Source organism: Lagopus muta, chromosome 8 (genome assembly GCF_023343835.1).
Source record: "Lagopus muta isolate bLagMut1 chromosome 8, bLagMut1 primary, whole genome shotgun sequence".
In the NCBI taxonomy this organism is placed as follows: domain Eukaryota; kingdom Metazoa; phylum Chordata; class Aves; order Galliformes; family Phasianidae; genus Lagopus; species Lagopus muta.
This window is the reverse complement of record NC_064440.1, coordinates 6,506,926-6,525,025: the sequence shown is the minus strand read 5'-3', so window position 1 is coordinate 6,525,025 and position 18,100 is coordinate 6,506,926. Positions and strand designations below refer to the sequence as shown.

Sequence of the window (18,100 nt, the reverse complement as noted above, 5' to 3'; positions counted from 1 at the left end):
TTGCCTTGAATGTGAACTGCTCTTTGAAGTGGATTGTAACCTTGCTAGTAACACTTCAACTTGTATTGCAGGGTACCTTGGAGATCACAAACTGGATTCCCTTTCAATTAAAACATTCCAGGAATGCAGGAAATGTTCTCAGACTGTTGGCATATAGTCAGTAAGGTGGACTAGATACAATGCACAGCACTGTGCCCTGCTATTAATATGCATGCCCCGTACATCGCTGAGCTGAAATGCCTGTGGTGTGAACGTCAGGTCCTCAAAGCCTATCGTTTTGTTTTGCTGTTCTGTTGTGTTGCATGCTGACATAAACAGAGATTTTGAGACCTAAGGTGTGATTTTCTGTCTGGTGAAGGCAGGCTTCAGACTTGACTTCATGGTTCATTTAAGGATAACTTCAGCAAGGAAGTAGCTTGTGTAAGTTCTAGCTGCATCCTTCAAGAAGGGAAAGCAAATCCATGACAACTCTGAAATTAAAGCATTTAATGTTGTAAATAATTAAATTTGCCAAGATATTAACATTTACTTTGGAGCTGCACTGCAGAAGGAGTAAAGGTTTGCTTTCAGCACTGAAAATGAAGCTACTTTTGCTAACAAACCTTGAATGAGAGTATTGCCTTAAGAAAATGTACTTTGCAAAAGAATGCATTTCCACCAATTGAGGTGATTTACAAAAGGCACTGAGTCATTGAAGAAGGTGGAATAGAACCAACAGACTTTAAGCTTTCTTTGGTACAGGCAGACTAGAGCTACCGAGAGGACCTTGGGAGTGAGAGAGTCTGAAAAAGATGTGCATTGTTGTTAATGACAGGGTATAAGCAGTGAGGAGAGCTTCTTGGGTTCTTCAGCTGTCCTTCAGTACTAGCAGGTTATTGAACTGTTATTTACGTAGAATATCAGCTCAGGACTTCGTATTATTTCCTGAATTTGGGGGCAGTGTGTGCATCCTCTGTCTCCTCCTTGGAATTTGAGAGCAACAATATGGTATTACTGATTCACTTTCCTTATGCTGCTGCTTCTGGCTGTATTCTGCATTTCTAGCTTTTTTTTTCTCATTCTTTTAGTTTTGCAAGGGGCCACAGCTGAAGTAGAACTATTCCTCAGTTTGCCAGTACAAGCTGTTCTACAGCTGTCAAGGGATGTTGGAAAACGAGTCTGTTTTCCACCTACTCAAAATAGTTTATAAGTTTTGTGCCCTACGGTATACTAAGTACAGCTCATACTTCTGTAAAGGAAGCTTGTTTACTTTATTGAATCTCGCAGAGATCTGAAAAGCTGACTGCCTTCCACCTGTGTCCATCGTGGTTATAAAATATTCCATGTAGCAAGTGAGAATGGTGCCACGTTTAGTGTCATGCTGCTGGCTTTCCTTTGAAAATACTTCTGTGGTTGTGGCCGTATCATTCATAGCACATTGTGAGAATTGTCTGCAGGGAGAAATGGTTCTGTTTTAAAGGATTGTATCATTACTATCCATAACTGGCTGGACAGCTGAGAACTGCATATGTAGTGAAGGTTTGGTCTGGTGCTCCATTCAGCATTTACCCAGTGACTTGATTCCCCTCAGGTGTTTTCTCCTCCAAAAGCACAGCATCAGCATTGCTTTCAAGCACTACTATTGCTGTAAAGGTCTGTTTCATGTGACAAGCAATTGGGCTTCTTGAATGTGTGGAGAACTACACATACATCCCTCTAAGCATTTTGGTGGTGGGAATGCTGTTTTAGTGGCACAAGGTTGTTACAGTTTAACAAAAATACCAGCTCTGTAGCTGAGGTGCTGCTGCTGATTCAGTAAAACTGTTAGTAACTCATCAGCTAGAATGGGTTTGATTGCCTTCAGATGTAAAGCACTTTTTTTTGCAATGCTGTTGTTTCTTATTTCTCTTTATAAGTAACAGCAACTTTCATTTCTGTGACAGTGCTCATCTAACTGTATCAACGATTGGTAACTAGCAATGTTTGGAAACAGGATTTATTCAGGAGATACAAGATATGTGTTCAAATGCTTTGCTGTCTTTCTTTGAAATTAGTTGTCAAACAAATTGCAATCTCACCCTTTCTGATAATACAGAAAACATCTTAAATACAGAAACTAGAGCAATGGAATAAAACAGCACTGTTGTTTGAAACGGGTGACTGTTGAAATTTTAGTTCCATTAAATACTCTGCTTTGGAGATGCAGCTTGTATTTTCAACCATTTGTCTAGCCACCTAAATTGGATTGTATTCAAGAAGGTTGCCAAGAACAAATTTGTAGGAAGAAATGTTATACTTTGACCCAGGTTCAACTTGTTCTAAAGCAACTAGAAAAAAATATTTCTTAAGACTTTATTTAATGTTCAGCTTAGATAGTTTGGGTTGTTTTCCCGCAATTATATGGTACATTCTTACTTAATAACATAGAAATTTCTTCTTTCTTTCTATTGTAACTCAACTCTCCTGTCTTCTGTTGTTGTGATGTTTATGGAAAATTTGGATGTAGAAACCTGCAATCTATTGAAACCCAATTTATTGAGAATTTCTTTTTTGTTTTAATTTTCTGCCATTCCAGCAAAGTCTTAAAGAAATTCAAGTTAATTTTCTTACACAGATGTTCTTAACTGTCTTCTATTCTTCACAAACTTTTCCTGTAAGATGTAATGACTATTTTGAGCATGAACATGTTTGGATCTTTCCTTAAACCTTGTACTGTATTTTCAGCTGTCTAAAGACTACGTTTAGTGTGTTGAAGATCATGTTGACAAGAGATGGTAGTTAGGCATCCACATTGATGAGAGCTTTCTTGTTAAATACAAAGCACTTCTTGGTTTTCCTCTGTGAACTGGACAGGGCTGCTGTTGAGAGCTGCTTGTTTTTCTCTTGGACAGACTGCAAGAGGTGATGTAACAGGCTGGGTTGTGGTTAACAGCAGCAAGAGAGGCTGAAGTATCTGCTTCATGCATGAAATGAGCTAACAGATTCAATTTTTATATAATAAATATTTCTTGGTTTGTAAGCTGAAGTTAATTCTATTTTTTCATTAAAAATATTTTCTGAATAAGTTCAAAGCAATTTTCCTTAACTCTCGTTACTGTAGTTATAGTGTGTCCTAAGGAGATAGGAGAGAATTCCCCGAAACCAAGTTGCACATGCAGGATTGCTGTATAACAGTGAAAGGCTTTTTGTTCATAACTGGAAAAAAGTTGATCTAAAAAGTATGAAACTATGTTTCTTAGCAAGTGCCAGAGCTATGCCTTTCAATGGCCAAATGCCAAATGTAAAATTGAGAATGACTTAAGGTGGTGTGATATATTAGGTTTAGAGAGGGATGTCACGTTTGGGTAGATGTGAGGAGAGGAGGAGAAAAAGTTATGTACTTGTGTCCACATTAGAAAACTTCTTATCCATGCTATCTGTTTTTAAATTTACATAAATTAATGAAGTATGTTAAGGTTTGTTTGTACAAGGGACTCTTGCAAGCGTGAAAATCACTTGTGTACTTCTTTTGCTGGGTTTGGGGATCTCTTTTAAGTCTTAGGATGACTGGGGCTTTCAGTCTACTTTTTAAGTTTCTTTCTTGCAAAATATGGTGAAAAATGACTTTCCTAATCCCTTGATCACCGTGCCTACATGTTGAAACATCCTTTTTCAGTTTAAAAAATGCAGCTTGTGGATTCCTTTAATGCAATGAGAAGAAATGTAAGTAATTTACCTTACAATTTGCCTGTAAATAGCTGTAAAAATTCCAATTTCTTTCATTAGTTCAACGCCAGGAATATTTCCGTTGCTTTAAAGTTGGAGGAAGTCTTCCTATTCCTAATCCTAAAATTAGTCCAGTTTTTTTAATCTCTAAGCACTGTTATTAAAAGATCAAGACAGTTTGTGATTATGTCCTTAAATGCATTGTCTGGAGTGGTTTTAATCCATAAGGATTATTTGAATCATAAGAACTTCGTAAGAATTCTTCCGTTTAGGCTTTCTTCTATCCTTTTTCCTTTTAATCCATATGAGTTAAAAACAATGAGATCATACAAAATTTCTTGTCTTATTCTTTCTCCATATGAAATCTTTAGTTGTGAGCTTTTTTGATATTAATGTTGGAGAACTCTTGAGCTCTAGATCTGCTGCCTGAGCAGTATTTTTTTCTTTGTCTTGTTTGTCAGCTGTATTTCGATGTAGTTGTTTTCATTCTACTTAGTCATCCACTCTATCCATGCTCTAGAATTGTCTGATTGAAATCGCAGAATGGCCAGGATTGGGAGGGACCTCAAGGATCATGAATCTCCAACCCCCATCATATGCATCTTCACTCGAAACTTAGTGTACTCCCATCTATTAAAACTTTGTTATGAATTCTTTAAAGAAAGTTCAGTAAAATATGAATTAAGTAGAACAGGAAAGTTGGAGATGCTACTTTTTTCCAAACGTTTTATATTAAATCGTTTAAGCTGTATAGAGAAACCTGTAGAGTTTGTGAGTTCCAAAAGGGTTTTGGGTAGAAAAATGGAGGATGGTATTTAGCAGTAAGAACTCAGTGTGAAAAAGAAAGGAATAACATTTGTGGCACTGCTTGATGGCTGCAGAGTGATCCTTTTGCACACCTTGAGGGGAAAAAGCAGACTGTTCTTACATCCTGGGTGTAGTGTTGTGTATCCTTGCCTTGTCTCTTGGTTCTGGCTGACAAGGTGTTTGCAGGGAGGTTTGCCACTGTAATCACTTTGTGTAGCTGTTAATTTTTTTCCTCTTCCCTTCCTGAAATATCAGGGTAAGTAAACAAAAGGGGGGAAAAAAAAAAACAATTTAACTTCTGTAGGAACTAAACTGCAGAAAATTATGTGCTTGGTGGAAAATTGGAAACATCTTGGAGTGCTCTGTAAAATCACAGACCCACATGGGGAAATGCTTGTTGAGCTGCCACCCAAACTGTTTCTATGTGGAGAAATTTATTTTTGAAAGTGAAGGCGAGCTGTTTGCTCAAGATGAAAATTTACTTTTTTTATGGCATCTTATCAAAGGCTTCTTTTCTCTCCTTCCACTTTCATCCCACTGCCTCCTGCCAATTTCTACTACACGCACACACACAAAAGCAAACACGTCCCCCCAGCCTAAAAAAACAAACCCAGTATTTATGCTTTTACTCTCCCTCAGTCCATCTGGTCTGCTTTCGCTGTTGCGACCCAGTGTTGTTCTGCTTTTCTCACTTCATGGTATTGCATCCCAAGTTGCCTCCTCAGAACAGTACATGGTACCATTTCAGCTGTAGGTGGGGGGCTGAGAGAAAAGAAGCAGTGACATCTGTCAGCTAAAGGAAAAGAACTCGTTGGCAGAAACACTGCTGAAAATAAAGTTAAGCAGTAGAAGGAAGAACAGAATGAAGGCTTCGTAGTTCAGACAAGGAAATGTTTTTCTGCATTATTTGATATAGTAAGGAACGTCCGTTTCAGAATGTACAGTTGCAAAATATTTGTGCATGCTTTTGCTACTAGACAAGGCTGGTACAACTGCAGGACTTTTTTTCAGCTGCTTCTCCTCCCTCAGTAGCTGGGCTTGGAAACTGTCTTTAAGGTGTGTATGGAATGTGTTACATGACTGACCACAACTAAGTGTTGGGAGCTTATGTTGAGACTGATGAAAACCCTTTGAGTTGGCTTAATACCTGTGGGCCCTCGTACACATACAATGGAATTACAGCTGAAATAAATTCTGATTAGTTGTTGAAATCAGGGGACTAACTCTGATCTGACCACATATTTCCTCACTTCAGAGTAACCAGGTGTGAAAAGAGCTGGATTTACTGTCTGCCCTGTGCTGTTTGCATTTAAGATGGTCAGTGACTAAAATGGCAATGAAGCTGAATCTGAACCTTCAACATAGCAGTTAAGGGCATTGGGTTTTGATTAGATGTGTGTGTGGTTTTATGCTATCAGAGGGTATTTCCTGAGTTTGTTTTGTTGACATGTCAGTACTGGAGTCAAAGCATACGTGGTATGATCAAATCAGAAGTTGTGTTCAAATGCAAGCATTCTTATCAGAAATCTGGCTCTTTTTTTTTCTGTCTTTTCTGATCGCAGCACATGACTCTGACATGCAGTGAGTAGTAGTATATTGCATTATTAATGCTGTATCTTGAAAGAAGGAAAGATGGATTCAGCTTTCAACACTAGTGAAGAAACTTGTCGTCTTGCACTAGTAAAGCAAGAAAAAGCGGGCAGACTTTGGTAACGGTTGTGCTGGCTGGGAACACAGACTGGCCAGCATGGCTGGAACATCTGCTGGAATGCTCCCTCAGGAACAGAAAGCCTCAGTACCAGGAAATCCATTAATTTGCATTCAGTTGGGGTATAGTGCACATCTGTTTAGGCAATGGAGCTGAAGGAGGAGATGAGCTAACATTAGCCTGGAATTTTAGTGTATGTGTATGTTGGAGCCTGTCTGTTTTAAACTATGAAAGCCTAACAATCCCTGTTGCACTCAGTTCTCCTAGAAAGGAGGTTTTAGAGGTTTGCCTGTCTCTTAAGATGTATTACATCTGCTTCTGCACAAAGCATGACTCCTGGCACACCGTAGCAGAGGAGCGTGAGGATGTGGCAAGTGTTTTCACTCACCACTATTTTCTGGCTGTGGCTGTGGTGTGCTGGCAGAGCGCTGAATTGGTGCTTGAGTTGTCATTAACTTCTAGGTTAATGTATCTTCTGTAAGAGTGGAGGAAACTCACATCTTGATGTTTGTCCTCTGTTAGCCTGTTAGGAGTTGTTCTACAGTATCAGATGGTTGCAAGCAGAAGTGCAGCATGGCCTCTTCAGCAAACAGTCTGGAAAACAGATCAATGTTTGCATTAGGATCCTAATGTGTGGGTTTTCTAAGAGAACCTCTCAGAGTTGGCTGTGATGCAGTAGCAAAATCTGTCAGGCGTGGTGGTGTGATGTTGGGGCTGAGTGTGCGTTTGTGCATGCGTGTGGGTAAGAGGAGAATTAGAGATTGCTGTGGATGATGGTTAAGAAGAAACTGGGAAGCTTGCTTTCTACAGATTTAAAAAGTTGAAGACAGAACTTCACTAGACTGATACTTGTTAACAATACATATTGCTATTATTTATCTCTTACTCGTTCCTCATCACTGTCACTGCATCTTCAAAGCACTCAATTTGTAACAATCTCTATGTAAGTAGATGAGCACGCAGCACCGCAGAGCTGACGCTGTGTGTGGAGCACTGGGAGCTGCATCCTGTGATGGCGAGACCTTTGTGTCTGTGAGTGCTTCCTAGCCCTGGGCCCTGTGATGCTGTCGAGGGGTGGCTCTCAGCCATTTCAGCCTCGCAGTTGGTGGAAGGCCTGAGGTCTATTCCTCACAGCAGCGGTGCTATTTTCACTGAGCCACTTGGTACAGAAATGCTTATACACTGTTTACTAGTCATGCAATATGACTATGCTCATGTTCGAGCACATAACAAATTAATAATAAATAATGTTTATCTGCTGCTACTTTTATGCTACTGCTTTGGCTACGAACAATGAAGGTTTTATAGCTGTGGAGATGTTGATGAACAGTGTGGAATTTCCCCTGGAATCTTTGCTGAGGATAGTGCAGTTCCAGGCTTACTTTGACTTCATTCCTTACATAGCTGTAGATTGGACAGAGAGCTTTAATCTTTCTATAGGTACATACTAGAGAGACTTTACTTAATCTCTTCTAGCTGTACTGTAGATGAACATCAAAATCTGTTCACATGATCATTAACAGTTTGTACTGTATTTTATGCTTTCAAACAAAGCAAGCTCACCTCTAACACTAAGGCTGAGAATGCTGAGAAATGTGTGGTTTGCATCTCCAATACACAGGGTCACTTTGGTATTAGTTTCCTGATATCCTAAATAGCGTATGAGGAGTTTGGGATTATGATGATGGTAATGTGGCATGGTAGTATTATCCTCTTTAACTGATAAATTGTCCAGCTGTCAAACAGTGGCTTATTAAATATAGACCACAAAAGTGCTTTAATGAAACTGAAATACTAAAAATACTAAGATAATTGAAACTCTTATACCTGTGTAGAATGGGTGTAATGTTAGCCCTTTATTCCAAAGAAATGTGCTAACTGAGTGTTATGGGCAGTGGCAGTTCTATTTTGAGTTATGTTTATTGCAATGGGTGGAACTCATCTGTTTAAAAGAGAAAATAAAATGTATCTGAAACAAGGAAAAAATGTGTGCTGATTTGGTTATGATGAGATTTTGAATGGTTGGAGTTGAATTTAAGGAAGAACAAAACAAAACTGATCTTTTATTAAAGTGTGGGTTTTTTTGTCTTGTATATCTTTTTATTTTCATCTTGTTTTTCTCACTTGACTTTTAGTTTTGATACATTAGGTGTTGTCAGAAAATCAGGATGAATCACCTTCCTACCACTTTCACATAAAACTGAACAACTAGGACATACTGGGAGAGGTGCTGGAATTGTTTCAAGAGTTATCTTAGAGTGACACCACCTCTTTCCAAACCTTTAAAAAGTAAAAAGAAGTCTGCTACACTTTAGAGGCACATGCAGATATGTTTCCATAAGAGCTGATCTCTTTTTTATGACTCAAAGTAGTGGGGGCCATTCTTCCCTTTGCCAGAGTATCTTGATTCTTTCTCATGGAAAAAACTTCAATATTTCCTGACTACCTTCTTATTTTTTTCAATGTATTTAAGATTCTTTTCCTGTTTGTTGATGAACAGAATAGGAAGGTTAACAGCTTTATTTATGTAGAGAATGCTTATAAGGTTAGATGCACGCCAGATAAAAAATGATACTTGCATTTTTTGAATTGCTGTTTTTAGTATTAACTGTGGTTTCTCCTAAATTAATTACAAAAAGCTTGTTAGCACATGTCTGCTGGTAGGTTTACTTTCTTGTTCAGTGTCTTCATCTTCATGTAAAATTGATAATGGGGGATAAGAAATACTGAGTGTTTTAACTACAGGTCCTACTGTTATGGAGTTATGCTGTCAGTTCTTTCATGAAACCAAGTCACTGATGGAATTATGTTGGATATTTCAGATTTCTTTTTGAAATTGCAATGTTGTTTTAATCATCCATCTTTTTTTTTTTTCCACATCAGATGTTGCAAGCGAAATAGTACAGCATTCAGTTTTTAGTAAAATGATAATGTTCTACTTTGCAGTCAGCCCAAGAGTGTCCCTAGACTATAGCGAAGTGAATTGCAACAAGTGAAGTTTGTGTTGTCTTGGGAAATTGACTTACGTTTATGGAAAGCAGTTTTAATCTCTTGTAATGTTTTTCAGTGATGTCTCAATTTTTCTTTGCCATTCTTCCTGAGCAACAGATGGCTACAGATTGTTCTTTTAGCAGCATAAATGTATGCTACAGTTACTTTCTGTTCTGCTTTTAGTTTTCTGCCTAACGCAATTATTTTGGCAATCAGTAGTAATCTGTAATGCTACGTGCACCCACAAGTTGTGTTGGAAGTTGAGTAGTCCAAAGGCATTTCTGTCCTACTGCAGAACTGTTGGTTGAACTGAAAGGGGAAGATCTGAAGGGAATTTTACCATAGTACTGCCAGCAGGCATCTGTGTAATTATCCTATTAAAACAAAGCAACATCTGCATTATCTGTGCATGTGCAGAATGGAAGAGAACATTATATTTTCTAATCCTGTCTGGGAGCATTATGAAGTTAAAAGGATCACATTTTACCAAATCTGTGTTTTAACACGATAGGTTACACTTAATTACCTTTGAATTACCTTTCTTCTGTGGTAGGGTTTTATGCTAAAGACCCTGCCTCTGGCCCTCATCACTGAGCCTTTGAATATGTTATGCTAGGTTTTATCTTTGAGTTTACAGTGAGAAGATGGTCCTACTGTTTCTCTTGAAGGCAGCTGGCCAACTTTTTTTCCTTAGTGTGGGAAAAGCACTGAGAATATTAATTTTAGATACAAAAGATGTGTTGTAGCATTCAGAAGAAATACGTGTTTTGAATTTAGCTGTAAAGTGCAGGCTCATTGGATTACATTTTATGAATAAGGAGTAACGATGCATGGCAGAGGCCACACAAGAGCAAGAAGAGATTATTCCAGCCTTCTGACTACTTGTTGTGTAAGTCAGGAGAGTGTATTGGTTTAAATAATGTAGATTTCTTTTTTTCTTTTTCTTGCTCTTTACCCCTGAGGGAGTCTGATTTCCTGATCATCTATCTAGCCATATGCCATAGCTCTTGCCAGGATCTCCTAACAGTGTCAGTGCCAGCTAAAATTACTTGTTTTCTGAGAACTGAATTACATTAGGAATCGTCTTAAATTGCTGCATTGGCAACATCATGTAGTTTTGTGTACACACAGGAAAAATAAAAATACGTTGAAGCAACCTTGTCTTGAAATTTAGATTGGAAACAGCTTCAAGCATTGAACTTGATCCACATATTGAGAGGTGTTCTACACCTGCTCAGGCACATCGCTTTTTCTTTGTTCTGTTTCCAGTGCTTTTCTTTGTTTGTTTGTGCTCTGAATAACTCAGCACAATATTGATGCATACAAATCAAACAGTTGGAAAAAAGCATATTGTCTTCATCTTTTAGTACTAGTTATGATGAAGACTTACTGTAGCTCATAAAAATTTCTAATATTTTGTGTTAACCTTGCTACTTTTCTTTCCTCTTGCAACAGGATGGAGCTGAAATACAGACATATGTTGACTAAGGAGTCGGAATAAGACCTGACTGCTCTGTGATCTGCGTATACTTGGACCATGAACTTACTCTTAGGCTTTGTGCTTTAGGAACCTTTGTACTAACTGTGAGAAGCTGTTGGGAATCATGGCATTCTCTCCATGGAAGCTGTCCTCTCAGAAACTTGGCTTTTTTCTGGTGACTTTTGGTTTTATTTGGGGAATGATGCTTCTGCATTTCACTATTCAGCAGCAAACACAACACGAAAGCAGTTCAGTCCTGCGTGAACAAATTTTGGATCTCAGCAAAAGATACATCAAAGCATTAGCTGAAGAAAATAAAAATGTGGTTGATGGACCTTATGTTGGAACAGTGACAGCATACGGTAAGTGTGTGTTCTAGATTCCGTGATAATCTGATCAAGGACTTTTCTAAGATGTCCAAACATTGTACTTTGTAATGCTGCTCAATTGACAGTACTTCATACTGCAGGTTTTCTGCACAGATGGAGAAGAACATTTTTTCCTTGTAAGTTATGAAACGGGACAAAATTTAAATTTTCAGTCACTTGGAAATGAAATTATCTGCTTTCTTGTTCCCTACATCTGTCTAGTAGCCATATATGTTATGCCTCAAGTTACGTGTTAGAACTTGATTTTTAAAAATGTGTGGTTTTGCTGTTAGGGAGAACCTTAAGAGACTTTTCAGTTGGCGTGTCAGAGTTGCCAGAATCCTTGTACAAGAATATCTTGTTTTGCTGATGAAGTGGAGACCTGCTCTGTTTATCTTCTCTTTTCCATTTATGTCCAGTCAATTTCCCTAACATTTAAGCTTTTGTGTGTCTCCTAAGGTTAAATCTAAGCTTAAGTGTAATATGTTTACCTTGAAGTAGAGAACGCTCTTTTCATGAATTTCAGTGCTGTGTCTGGCAGTCTGTAGGACTTCCTGTTGTCCATTTCATACAAGATGGCACTTAAGTTTGTGTGTGTGTATGCATGAAGCAAAGCATGTAATAATGAAGCATTTTTAGAAAATAATATGAAAACAAAAATGTAATATTACGTGAAGTGAGGTTTCTTTCTAATCTGATAGAATTGCATCATACACCTTTTTAGCTATTTTCAAGCTCACTTTCTTTCCTATTTACCCATGCACTTTGAGACTATCTGGATAATTAATAAAAAATCAGTCATCTAGATCCATTTTCTTTTAAAGTTATCATAATATTCTGCTATCAAAAATCAGGTTTTTTGTAGGATTAGAAAATAATGATGGTTAGGATGCTGCAGATCATATTTGCACCATTTTCTGTCATTTTCTCTTTCACTCATTTCTCTTTGAAATGAATATAATATTTATTAATATATTAATGAAAATACTGTACTGGATGACTTCTCATTTCTGTTACCACTTCTTACTCTGAAAAGAACAGAAGAATGTTGGAGTTTATGAAAAGGTCCTTGCCAGTAAGGCCGAGAGTATCATTGTAACCTAGCTAACAATTACATTGCTTTGTTGATTAAATTTAACAGGGAGTCCCTATTCTCGAGTTCTTCAATAACTTCTACTGACGTGTATTTGCACTTTGAACTATACTGGTATTGTAATTTTACAGAGCAGTGCAAGCTAAATAGAGTGGCTCTAGATAAATATTTGGACTGAAGCCTTCCAAGCAAGTAGAGGTCCTTTAAGGCTTCCACAGACTTGCAGAATGTTTGAGATTGGCAGGGATCTCTGGGCCCATCTTCTCCAACCTCTGCCCCAGCATCTGGAGTGGGATATCCAGGACTGCATCCGGGTGGCTGTTGAAGATCTCCAAGGAGGAGGCTGCACAACCTATTTGGGCTACCTGTGTCAGTGCTTTGTTACCCACACAGCACAGAAGTGCTCTCTGATGCTTGGATGAAACCTTTTGTGTTCCAGTTTGTGCACATTGCCTCTTATCCTGGCCCTGGATGCCTCTGAAAATAGCTTTTTCTGGCCTCTTTGTAACCTGCCTCAGTTATTTGTACACTGTGATAGAGTCTTCCTGATCCTTTGCTTCTTTAGGGTGAACAGTCCTCCCAGTTCTCTCAGCTTCTCCTCATGGGAGAGATGCTCCTGTCCACTGATCACTTGCTGGTGCTCTGCTGGGGAGCACTCCATATTTGGCTTCACCATTGCTGAGTAGAGAGAAAGGAGCATCTCTTGAACAGCTGGTGAATTGTCTATTTGCTATTTAACAATTATCAGTGTTCCATTATCTTGTAAGGATGATTGATGAAGGAAAAAAAAATAAAAACAAAAAAACTTCATCTTTCTCCTGAAGTTGAAGGGTAACTGCATTAATCTGAGCCCTGGCTAGGCCTGAGTGTACAGGATATCCTTAATCTGAATTCTCCCTGCAGTTTTTGACCTGTGACTTTTATTTCCTGTTCTAAATTCTGCTGTCGAACGAGTTGAATTGCTGCCAAGCAATGGTCAAGTTCCCCAGGAACTTGAAAAAACTTGAAAAGTTAAAGGCATTTGAAAGTTCGTGAAATAACTCCGTAAAATTTTTGTAAGTTAAAGCTAAATTTTGCATGGAAATTTCAAGGTCTTTGAATGAAAAAGAATTTAGTTTAGTTTTAAGATGAGTTTAGACAAGGTTTTTCAGATTAAACTGTTTTTAAGGATGTAAAGTCGTGTAAAAATGCAGTGGGAAAAATGCTGTGATGAGTGGATGGCACTGGATTATATAATACTGTATTAAATTGAGTAGTATAGCCAGTTAGTCACTCCTTGGCACACCAGATGATTTGTTGATAGCAAATTATCAGATTAGTTGTTTAGGAATAGACACATTACTGTCTCATGGTAATGGATAGAAGCTGCTTTGTTATTCTATGACAACTGCTCTTACAGAGTCGCAGAATGACTCGGGCTAGAGAGGACCTCAAAGACCACCTGGTTTCAAGACTCCCTCTGTCTCCCCCAGCCTCACACAGGATTGCCAACCAGAAGAGCCCTGGCTAGGTCTGAGTGCGCAGGATATGCTCTTGATTTTTAGCCTTTTATTTCTTTCAATCTTATCCACTGATTGCTATTAGTGAGCACAGTCACATTCCTGTTTTCAGGAATAAGCACTAAGTTTGCTTGCTTTGGCCGCTCTTACCCACTCAAAGGTTGTTCAGTCATTCATCAATTTGGATCGTGCAGCTTCTTTGCTTTCTCTCTTTTCTTTCTACTTTATATTGGCCTGTCAGATCAGCGGATCAAACACATTCTTTAAAACAGTTGTACTTCAAACATACACTAAGTATTGGATTTTTATAGTAGTAAATGTTTCGCAAAAATTAATTTGAATCTGTGCTTTGGCCATCTTTTTCTCAAATTGGCCTCCAACTGCTTTTTTGTTCTGACAAGAGGCATCTTATATCAATGTTTTGGTATTACTATGAAAAGTTTACAATGTTAGCTGTTTTTCTCTTGATTCTTTGTGTATACCTTTGTGTACTATGTTTCTTCCTCTTTTTTTCCTGAATATTCCACTCTACCATTGTTCCTGGATTTTCTTCCTCTATTCCATGTTTTTGTTGGTGTTAAATCCCTGTTCAACTCTTTCCTTCTGCAGACTTACCACGAAGTGTCTTCTGCATACCCATTGAGAAACATCACATTTTCATAAATGCTTCTTTTATCCTTCACTGTGTTGCACCATGCCAATATTTAAAATTATATCAAGACAGTCCATGTTATTAGCACATAAGATTCCAGTCTTCAGCAGACTGAAGAAAACAAAATTACAAAAAAAATTCTTTACGGCTTCACTGAATAGAAAGGACTTCTTTATATTGGGAGAAAATAATCATAAGCTTTCCAAGTGTAATGGCCTTCCTTTATTTACTCTCACATTTGCATAAGATTTGAGCTGCTCCTAAGAAAAAGTACAAAGAATGGCAAAACAACAGCTGATGTTGGGACATTAATCTCTGCAAGTGTATGGAGGAATTTTCTTTTACAGATCAGAAAGTTATCTGATTCTGAATTTGTGGAAAGCAGAAGGGGTATTATACGTATATATATGTAATTATGTGGGAAAATAATGTAAATTCATCATACCAAATTCCTGAATCCTGAGACAAGGGTAAGTGAACAAAGAACAATACTTTCATCTTATTTGGCTTATTGCCACTTGAATTATAAACGTTTAACATGATAGTGGTCTGTTGTTTTTTTTCCTCTTGCCTGTAATTCTTTTAGCTTACCCAAGTGTTTGCGTTACCTTGAGAAAACTGAAGAGAAAAAAACAAAAGAAAAAAAATCATGAAACACTTTTGGGGTTGTTATATGATAGGCAAACTCCAAATACCCTTTGTTGGTTTCCTTGCAAATGGAAATGCTACATCTGATCAAACAGATAAGTAGACACGGTCACGGACTGAAGAAACAAGTGATTTTATGGTGTTTTGTGCATTTCAACACTCTGCCAGTGTAAAAGCTGGTTGTGGTGGAAGAGAGGCAGGAGGTTTCTGTACTGATTCAAAGCTTTCCCTTCTTTTGGAAATGGAAATTTATTTTCCAAGTGACTGAGAATCTGACAGAATGTTGGATTCTGTTCCTCTAAGAGCTCCTTATTATGGATTTGGGTCTTGTTATTGAAATAGTTGGGTAATACAGCAAAGACTTCCAGGTCCAGTATCTCAGTCAAATCTAATTTTAAATTAAACTTTTAATTGAAAGTACTTTGTCCTTCATTTCTCTTTTTTCCTTTCTACTTGATGCTTAATTTGAAATGTCCAGCTGATTTTTGTAGATTGGATGGGCAGTTTTGCAAAAACTGAATGATTTGGGATGTGCTTTTGCAGTAGAGTCAAGTTCTTTTGTTTTTCTTAGGACATTCCAATCAGAGAGGGTATGGTGTGTCTGTAGGTAAAGTGAAGATGAGTTTGTTTATATGGAGCTCCAGAATGACACCTGAAGGCAGATGATGGGTGCTTATAAGTAAAATGCAGACGTTCATTGCTGTTTAAGTAACTTATTATTACTTGAACTATCAGAAAACATGTTTTTTTTTTCTGATTTTCCTGTTTTTATCCCACTTACATTCATATTTCTCCTTGAATGTAGGATACATCTGTGAGTTGTAGTGTGCTTTATAAAGTGCATAGAAAGACCAGTTACACATCACGGAAAGCTTGTGTCTAAGGCCAAGCAAAATAGGGAGCAACAGTGCACTGATAAAGTGTGTGTGTGTGTATTCCAGTCTCAATCTCATATCTATTTTTGATAGCATGCATTCGTTATTAAGCAGTCTAACTTTTCATTTGTAGATTTGAAGAAAACACTTGCAGTCTTGCTGGATAATATCTTGCAGCGTATTGGGAAACTGGAGTCCAAAGTGGAAAATCTTGTACTTAATGGAACAGGAGCAAACTCTACCAACAATACTACCACTCCAGCTCCCAGCTTAGGAGCAGTCGAAAAGCTTAATGTAGCAGGTGGGTATAGCAAAATCTTTGTTTTCTGTCTCTATGCTGTGTGTTTTTTCAGTTGCAGGTATTTGAAATGTCTTACAAAGCAAAATTCAAAAGTCTAAGCCAAGTCAATTGCACTCAATAGCACTGATCTTTTACAAGCTCAGAGAAGACTTTCTGTGGTAACTTGCAGAAAATGATGTTCTCTGCCAGACAGGGATAGTCTACTTCATTAATAGTAAATATTTCATAGTTTAAAGTGATTGTATGTTAGAAGTCAGGCCAACATAAGTCTTGCCTGCGCTTGGCTTTCCTATCAAAATAAATACTAATCTTGAGGGATTGTGTTCAGATATTGTAAAATGGAGTAGATGTAAGCTTTGGTAGGAAGTGCCATTGTCAGGACATCAGGGAGAGTGGTTGTGAAATGATGACATGATTAAAGCATGCCAGCACACCTAAATGTTCACTTCTCTATCCTATTCTGTTCATACTAGGATATTCAGCACCTACTGTCTCTCAGTGAGAGAGGTCTTCTCTGTCTCATTTGCCAAATAATGTAGAAGTATGCTTATAGGAATTTAGCAAGCCCTTTGCATTCATTTTATACCACTGTTTACCTTGCAGTAACTATTTTTTCCCAAGTCTTCAGTCTTCGTTAGGCTGAAGACAGATTAGAAACTAAAGAAATATCACAGTTCTTAGTGCTGTCAGAGTAAACCATGTTGTTAGTACAACCACTACGTCTTAATCATCAGAATGCGAGCTAGTATAATATTGCTATAGATTCAAAATTATAAATAATTATCCAAGGTCATTTTTAATTTTACCTTTTATAGTTTGACAACAGAGAGATTTGATGCTGTTATTTCAGTAGATTTGAAGATAAGTGATAGAAGTAAACTCTTGTTATTGCTTCCTCATTTGTAAGCAAAGAACCATGAATTTTGTCTGACCAGAAAACACATTTAATCAGTGCTTAGGACAAATGAATTAGGTTGTTATTGTAGTCGACAACTATCACAGTTTTGATACTCACAAGCAAATTTTAAGAAGCTTGGTAGAAGTTCTCAGACTTGTGTATCTATGTAGCTTTTTGTTGCCTGGGGCTTGGTCTGAGGCAGAGAGCACTATTTGCCTTTTTAGAGTTTTAAGTTTTGACTTTTGATGCCCTAAGTTTGAAATGTCTGAAGTATCTGTAGTGAATAGCAAGAACAGAAAAACTTTTAAGAGACAGCTACTTAAGTTTTGATTATATATTGTTCTGGTGCCTGTTTGGATGATGTCACTGTTCAGGTATGTCCAGGATGGGTAGCACTGATGGCTTATCCTTGTGTATTTGCTAGTTAAAGTGCTTGTATTTGTCCACTTTAAGCAAAAAGTGGAGGCACTTCCAAATGGAAGTGAAAATTTTGTTTCTACTTCTGTCTTCACAGTCGTTTCCTGAAAGTAACAAGCTCTAGAAGTTACATAGTTACTGCATGGAATTCCAAAAATAAACTTAGTAAATAAATATTGCAATTGCTGATCTTACGTATTGCTAACACATTCATTAATTTAGAAAATAAAAAAGACTTTTTTTTATCTGCAATCTGGGAGGAACAGAAAAATGATTAGTGGGCATTTCTCCTTCCAAAGCCTGTCCTCAAGTGGTATCTTTTTTTTTTTTTAAGGTATATGCCTGAAATTCAGAAAACAATTGTAAGAACAATTGTAAGTTTTTAAATGCTGGGCAGAGGAGCATGAGAATGGAAGTATTCTGGTTTAGTTTCTGAGTCCAGTAACTAGAATTAGTCTGGGTTTTTTTTTTTTTTTAGTTGATTTTATCAGACTGTAATAAACATGACAAGAATGTAGCTATGACTCAGATTTATGGATTGCACAACTCCGTATATTAAGGCAAATTAAGGCACTGCCAATTGGACCACATTGGAATTCCTTTTTTTTTTTTTTAAATTTTCTACAATGTCCATACAGACAACCAGAATGGCAGTACAGAAATGGAATTCCATTCATCG

At 37.6% G+C, this 18,100-nt stretch overlaps 1 protein-coding gene across 8 annotated transcripts in view; it reads left to right on the top strand.

Annotated features, from left to right (window-relative positions):
* Positions 1–18,100, top strand: part of MGAT5 (alpha-1,6-mannosylglycoprotein 6-beta-N-acetylglucosaminyltransferase) — a 112,363-nt gene that overhangs the window by 33,699 nt on the left and 60,564 nt on the right. For all 8 annotated transcript variants that reach the window (XM_048953887.1, XM_048953890.1, XM_048953882.1 and 5 more), the window contains 2 exons: positions 10,646–11,032; positions 15,939–16,106. In XM_048953887.1, coding sequence (XP_048809844.1) covers positions 10,795–11,032; positions 15,939–16,106 — 406 coding nt within the window. In that variant the 5' untranslated portion in view covers positions 10,646–10,794. The remainder of the gene's footprint in view (positions 1–10,645; positions 11,033–15,938; positions 16,107–18,100) is intronic.